Source organism: Sinocyclocheilus anshuiensis, unplaced genomic scaffold (assembly GCF_001515605.1).
Source record: "Sinocyclocheilus anshuiensis isolate Anshui unplaced genomic scaffold, SAMN03320099.WGS_v1.1 scaffold267, whole genome shotgun sequence".
Classification (NCBI taxonomy): domain Eukaryota; kingdom Metazoa; phylum Chordata; class Actinopteri; order Cypriniformes; family Cyprinidae; genus Sinocyclocheilus; species Sinocyclocheilus anshuiensis.
Window position 1 is genome coordinate 3,535,278 of NW_015552637.1, and position 7,990 is coordinate 3,543,267.

The 7,990-nt window shown below is 36.7% G+C and overlaps 1 protein-coding gene across 1 annotated transcript in view; it reads right to left on the reverse strand.

Annotated features, from left to right (window-relative positions):
* The window catches only part of LOC107666746 (regulating synaptic membrane exocytosis protein 2-like), a 175,734-nt gene that overhangs the window by 96,445 nt on the left and 71,299 nt on the right, over positions 1 to 7,990 (reverse strand). Inside the window, exon 6 of the mRNA XM_016458178.1 lies at positions 1,358 to 2,178. Within this exon, the coding sequence (XP_016313664.1) occupies positions 1,358 to 2,178 (821 nt within the window). The remainder of the gene's footprint in view (positions 1 to 1,357; positions 2,179 to 7,990) is intronic.

Consider the following 7,990-nt stretch of genomic DNA (forward strand, 5'->3'; position numbering starts at 1 on the left):
AATATAATATAATATAATATAATATAATATAATAATCCATGATGCACACAGAACAGATAATCTAATAATAGGGGGTTTACTGACATGTAAGTGACAAAAAGTAGTATTCGGCTAGTCATGTGATCTTAACATGTGCCATACTAATTTCTTTAGGTTTAAAACTAGATAAATAAGTGCACCTTTAATATTAATCTTATTCTTAATATTTATCAGAATACAGAATCATCTGTCTTCCTTGCTTCTCTATCATTTTCTCTCTTTCCTCTCTCGGTCTCTCTCTTTTCCACGCTATCCCTCTGTTATGTAACACAGCCCATTACATCTGATCTGAGGGAGCCAAGACCCAGCAATATCTGTCATTGGAGGACAACCGAGAGGAGAGAACACAACACACACACACACACACACACACACACACACACACACACACACACACACACATACATACATACATACATACAAATATATACAGAGGTAGGAAGCAACTCACACAAGTCATACATATTGTAAATGAACACCAGTGTTGGAGAATAATTAACAAGTAATTTTAAACAACCAAGGAAATAATCAATAAACACACACAATGACTCCTCTTGAAAGAAAGACCCAGAGGTCTCTACTCACACTCCCTGACTATATACACACACACAGGCCATTCACACACACACTGTGAAACATCAGCATCAATTAGAGGTTATCATCATAAAAAATATTATTCTAAAAGTATTCATAATCTAGTTATGTCCATGTAAATATTAGCAACAGCTTTAAACTGATAGCAATACAGCTTCACTGCATTAACATTCACTACCGTTCAAATATATGGGGTCAGTAAAATGTATTTAATTTTTTTATTAATATTTTCATTCAGCAATTTCAAGATGAAAAGTGACAGTAAATACTAATAATGTTACAAAAGAAATTACATTTCAAATAAATGCTGTTCTTTCTAATTATTAAAAAAATCCTTAAAAAAATGTATCAGTTTCCACAAAAAATATTAAGCAGCATAACTATTTGATAACACAACTGTCAGCAACAACATTGATAATAATAATACATGTTTCTCTAGCATATTTGTATGATTTCTGAAGGATCATGTGACACTGAAAACTAGAGTAATGGCTGCTGAAAATTTGCCTTTGCCATCACAGAAATAAATTTCATTTCAAAATCTTTTAAATTGCAACAATATATCACAACTAATACATTACTGTTTTACTGTATTTTTAATCAAATAAATACAGCCTTTGTGAGCATAAAATACTTCTTTCAAAAACGCTAATAAACCTTACCGACCCCAAACTTTTGAATGGTAGTGTATGTACATATATAAATTATGAAAAAGCTGCATTACCTTTCTCGCTCACAGACTCACTCTCGATCTCCACGTCCTCACAGCTGGTGTACTCCGGTGTAGTGGCCAGTTCCTCCTCTGAGCTGCTCAGGGACACCTGCCTCATTTTGCCGCCCCTCTTGTTCTTGTGAGGTTTGGGCGGCGGCGGCCTGATGGACTCCGATTGGTCGGAACTGAGCGAGTCGTTCCGCAACATGCTCTCCATCTTTTCTCGTTTACTCTTCCTTAAGGCCGAGACAGGATCCAGGTGCTGCTGCCTGTGGAGGGAGTCCACGCTGGGTGGACTGTGGTTGGACCTCCAATGGGTGTGTCCGGGACCCGGTGAGTAGGGGGGACCCCGCAGGGGCCCCAAGGGCTCCTCTATCTCTGTGTACGCCAGGGAGACGTCGCTGTGTCGCCGTTCATGCCTGAATCGCGAAACCTCCGCGTGCATGCGCATCTGCTCTTCATAAGGTTGGGGTTTGACCGGGTAGCGGGCTAGGTTCGGGTCACTGCGGTAGCGGTTCTGGTACTCCTCCTGCCGCTGCCGCTGGAGCTCGTGCTCGCTGAGTGGCGGGCCATCGGGCAGGAATCCGGGTTCGGGTGGATACTCTTCCTGAGAGTGCCAGCCGCCCCGTTGAGCACGGTACGCACTCCGCGCTACCTCCGCGTCCTCATAGGAGCGGCCGTAGCCTCCCCGCCACTGGCGGTCTCCGGCCCCGTAGTCAGACGGCGATCGTGGCATGCCGCCCTCCCCTGGGGCATACTGCGAACGCTCCCCCTTCTCCTCCCTTTGTTCGTATTTTTGGTTTGGATCCCTGGTTGCTGATGGGCTTCTTTTCCTGTCAGACAGAAAAAAAAATAGTAAAGCCATGAACACGGAGAAATACTTCATTGCTATATGAATTGCAGACACATTTTGAAACACGACGACACATAAAATCGACCTTGGGGCTTTTAACACTTGAAATGGTTAATCGTGGGTCATTCAAAATCCTGGTATTTTGTTTAACATTTCTAACTGCTCATACTGTACTTCACCCAAAAATAAACATTGTCATTTGATTTTCATACCCTTAAAGGGGTAATTCACCCAAAAAATAAAATTCTGTTATTAATTACTCACTCTCATTTTGTTCCAAATCCGTAAAACTTTCATTTATCTTCGGAACACAATTTAGGATATTTTTGATGAAATCCGAGAGCTTTCTGACCTTCCATAGACAGCAAGGGTCCTACCACGATCAAGGCACAGAAAGGTAGTAAGGACATGGTTAAAATAGTCCATGTGACATCAGTGGTTCAACCGTAATTTTATGAAGCTACAAGAATACTTTTTGTGCGCAAAGAAAACAAAAACAATGACTTTATTCAACAATTTCTTCTCTTCTGTGTCAGTCTCCGCTGCACGTTCGTGAGAGTAACATGTATGCGTGTGGTGCTGCTGTCATATTCTCATAGCCTCATAAAATTAAGGTTGAACCACAGACTATTTTAATACTACCTTTCTGTGCCTTGAATGTGGTGGTTGTGTTGTTGCCTATGGAGGGTCAGAAAGCTCTCGGATTTCATCAAAAATATCTTAATATGTGTTCCAAAGATGAACAAAGGTCTTATGGCTTAGAACGACATGAGAGTGAATAATTAATGACAGAATTGTAATTTTTTGGAGGAACAGCTGCTGGTAGCCATTGACTACCACAGTAGGGGAAAAAACACTTTGGAAGTCAAAGGCTACCAGCAAAAATTTGGTTCCAAACATTCTTCAAAATATCTTCTTTCTTTTGTGTCCACACAGGTTTGGAAGAACATGAAGATGAGTAAATGACAAAGATTTTATTTTTGGGTGAACTATCCTTTTAACAATTAATCCTGGTTATTCATATGCTGACGTTTCACACTGTACATTCCTAAACCAGTGTCATTGATTGGACGATTTATTATTTAATTTTTATTTCAGTTTTAGTTATTTCAAGTTCAACTAAAACCAGCTTTTTTTAAGATTAGGGTCAACAAATTTGTTATTGCTTTAATTTTAATAACCCTGTTAACCAGAATATCAAAACTGACCCACAGTAGTAGTTATTTATTTTTATTGCCATGTCAGCATCTAAGGCTGTCTTCATGGCAAAAACTGAGTTGGAATAAAACAAGACTTACATAAACACAAACTAAAAACCAAGCAGTTATACAATATTTTGTTTTTAATTAACAAAATCTAAAATATTTTCTGGTAAAATCTTACTAAACAAGTCCCTGAGTGAGAGTACTTCATAAAAAAAGTTTTCTACTTGCATTAAAACCAGAACAGTAAAATAAAACATGTTTCATGGAAAGGGGGGTCGTGCAGAACATGCATAGAGTTGGGTCTTCAACTTTAAGCGATAAGGCATGGGTCAATCTTGTATTGTAACTGACCTATACATTTCTAGTCTTATTGTGCATAAATGAATGATTGATCCACAATTTCTAGTATTAAATGAATACTGGTCTTCAATTTTTTTTAATCCACTTTTAAGAAGACCACAAATTTTCAATATTCAATATCCAAATCCAGATGAACAAATCAAGACCCATCCTACATTTTTTCCTAGTATACTTTGGATTACATGATAAAAAATAGTTTGTAAACAAGCTTTCACATTGACATTAAAGTCATTACATAGACTTCAAGCTATCAATCTTTCAAAAACAGCATCAAAACCCTGTAACAAATGTAAACGTGTCATCTGACACCAGACAAAGCAGCAACATCTAACTGTTCACTGTAATTTCTTTTAAAATCAAGCAACATCTCATTTTAAAACACATGCTGTTTTTACAAAAATAACCTGCCGCTAATGTGGTTACAACAGTGCCAGCTGTATGTGTCGGAAAAGACAAATGACACCAGTGTCCCCGGCATATGAGTTTCATCTTCAGAGGGAATAAGAGGCTTTGGCCCAGAGAGATGCTGGAGGAAAAACTGTGTCTTTATTGAAGGGTAGAGCCTTGAAAAGATACAATCCATCCACTGCTCCCCTATCTGTGTGTTTGTGATCTCTGTCCATACGACTTCACAGCACACCAACACATGTACATGTACACTAACAAGGGAACATCTGTGGTCTAACAATTAAAGGGGGGGTAAGCGATTTTTCAAAAACGCTTTAGAAAACTGATTCGGGCTGAATAGCAAAACAAACTTGTAGCCAATCAGCAGTAAGGGGCGTGTCTAGACAGCATCACTGATTATAATGAGTTCCATAGTATTTTGTCGCGCGAGCCACTCGCGTCCTGTGTAGACACAGTGTAACATTGGTTTTGCTTTGTTTCACAGAACTAATCGTTGCCTGGGTTGTGTACGTATGTGTGGGGCGGAGCTATCAAAATAGGGGTGAGACCCTTTTGGGGTAGGGGCGTGTTTGTTTTGGTGATTTCAAATGTCAACATTGGCTACCAGAAATCACTTACCCCACCTTTAACCATCTAATCCACAAACGTGTATTACACACACCTTCTGCCACAACAAGAGCTTCCATTCTCCAAAAAAGTATCATAAATGAGAAATCTTTTATTTCTAATTGCTTCTCCTACACAACAGTACATGACATGTTTCCTAGAGTTGAAAAAGAGATCTCAACATGTCCATTCTTTAATGTCTGCAAAAGCCCAATACAGTACCCAATTTCACATCAAATTATTTTGAAAACAAATATGAGCAAAAATTTCAATATGAACTCAAACATTTATCATCAAAATCTTTTGAAAACAAACAGTCTGAGCAAAGTCTCAACATGAACTCAAAAGTGTATCAAGTTCTTCTCAAATCATATAATCTAAGCAATGTCTTAATATGAACAAACATTTCTCGTCAAATTCTTAAATTGATTAATCTGAGCTAAATCTCAATATAACCTCAAACATTTCTCATCAAATTCTTCTCAAATCAATCAAACTGAGCAAAGTCTCAATATGAATTCAAACAGTTCTCATTAAATTCTTTCTAAAACAATTAATCTGAGCAGTCTCAATGTAAACCCAAACTTTTGTCATCAAACCAAGTCTCAATATGCATTCAAACTTGCCTCATCAATATTTTTTCTCAAATTAAATAATGGAAGAAAAATCTCAACGTGAACTCAAGCATCTCTCATCATATTCTTTTCAAATAATCTGAGCTACACTTTCCACATTCATTTTTTTTTTAATGCAGTTCTAAACTATTACTATATGTCAATAATTATCAATTTTGTATTTCTCAGTAGGAATTTTAGGAGCACACTGATACATGAAATGAAAAAGAAATCTGTTATGTTTGCTGAACTATAAAAGAGCAACTTCTGATCAATAAATCCGAAAAATATTTCCTCTGTGATGCAAATATCAAATCACAGCAAATATCAAATCAAACTTAAACATACTGAATGTTCTTATGACCTGCATATGAAGCTAGTGTACTATCTTGCAACAAGAACACTACAGTTCAACAACAGCTCTCTGTTATTCTGCAGAGTGCTGTGGTCTGTAGTGTGCTGTTCAAGGGTCTGGAGCGATCTGTGAGCTGTTTTTGAGCGTGTACATGTACTGACTGATTAATGATCGTCGCTCAGGGGTTTTACTATGGCCGCCGTGTTCCTGTTGCATTATTCAACAGCAGCCTGACACAGTCGTGCACCATTCACAAATCTAGTGCAGCAGACACACACTGTTTGTGTTTGGGATTGTGTTATGAACAGCAGTTTTTAAATGTATGAACCTAATATACATGACAGTATACAGCCAGTATTAGCCAATATCACAAGTTCCAACATTAGAGCTACACACACACATATAACATCAAAAAAAGACCATAAAAAAGTTTAAGTATTAAAAAATATATATATATATATATTTTATGTCAGTATGAAATAAACTTATTATATTTTGCCCAGCCAACATTTCCCATTGTCATTTGTGACCCTGGACCACAAAACCAGTCATAAGGGTCAATTTTTCGAAACTGAGATGTATACATCATCTGAAAGCTGAATAAATAAGCTTTCCATTGATGTATGGTTTGATAGGACAATATTTGGCCGAGATACAACTATTTGAAAATCTGGAATCTGAGATTTTTGGCATAAAAGAAAAATCTATAATTTTGACCCATACAATGTATTTTTGGCTATTGCTACAAATATACCCCAGTGACTTAAGACTGGTTTTGTGGTCCAGGGTCACATTTAATTTATCTATGTACTAACACAAGTAAACCAAAATAGAAATGAATTAAAAAAAAAAGTAGACATTTTTTTTAAATAATAAAAATGACAAAAACACACAAATCACTAAAATTTCCACAAAAATTAAAACGCAAAAAAAAAACATTCAAAATATGAATAAAATCTCAATGATACTAAAATAACACTGATATATTGCTGATATAACATTGATACTGTCCTATAATACTACACAACCAAAAGTATACTTTCCCTTTATTTGAGAAGTACTTATGCTTAGAGCATAGCTGAAGTATGTTACTTGGGATGTACATCAACTTCATTCTTCGATTTGCCTTCCATTCACTCATTTTATTTAGGCCAATGCATTACATCACACACCAGTTTATGAAATAAACTGCACTAGATGCTCATTTAATCGCTAACGCCACCTGCTCCATCCTAAAGCACTGATAGCACAGCTGGGCAGATATTACACAGCATTATTCCTATCTGCACACTAACCTACTGCAATTTTTTATCCATAGCATGATTAGCACTGCAGCTAACCAAGAGTGTGAAAGCTGTGCGGATACAGAAAGAGAGGGTTAGAGGAAGTGTCACTGCGAACTGACCCACTTACATGAGCTTTTTAACCATGTTAGCTGTAGTTTAGTGTGTAATACTGGGACAAAGCTCTGCACACAGATTTCTCAACGACAGATTATCCAGCATGCTAACACTGTCTAGTCAACATGCAATCACACTTCACTGCAATAAAAACACTCTTAAATATTGCATTTTCTGTTAAGACCATTCAACCCTGTTGAAAAAAACAGCATATGCTGGTTAGGTATGTTTTGACGCTGGGATGCTGGTTTAAGCTGGTCCTTTGCTGGTTTATGCTGGTCCTTTGCTGGTTTATGCTGCTCCTTTGCTGGTTTATGCTGGTCATTTGCTGGTTTATGCTGGTACCAGCAAATGATACCCTAAATAGTCTATGGCTTCCCCTTAAAAAAGTACTGTGGTGGTACTTTGGTACAGGGATTAGCACTATATAGAGTACCATATATAGTCATATGGTGCTTCTGTATATGAACGATTACCATCATGCTAGAATTAGAGTCTGTTCAATTCAAAGATATGAATCATATCAAATGGCAATGCTTCAGTTAATAATTTCAGTTAATCTCTGATTAAATGATCCATTTGAGCCACAAAACATTCTTGTAGAGTCACAGAACATCCTGTGTGGTATCATTCAAGTATTAAAATGTAAAATAGTAAAATATATGCAGATAAATACTACAGATTGTGAATTGCGGATAATGCAAAAAATGTAAGTAAATAAATAAAAATGTCATGGATTTTCTTTCATTTCATTTTTAATACCATGGGTTTTATGTACATTTTATTTTATTTTTTATATATCTTAATTTATATAAATAAATAAATAAATAAATAAATATATATA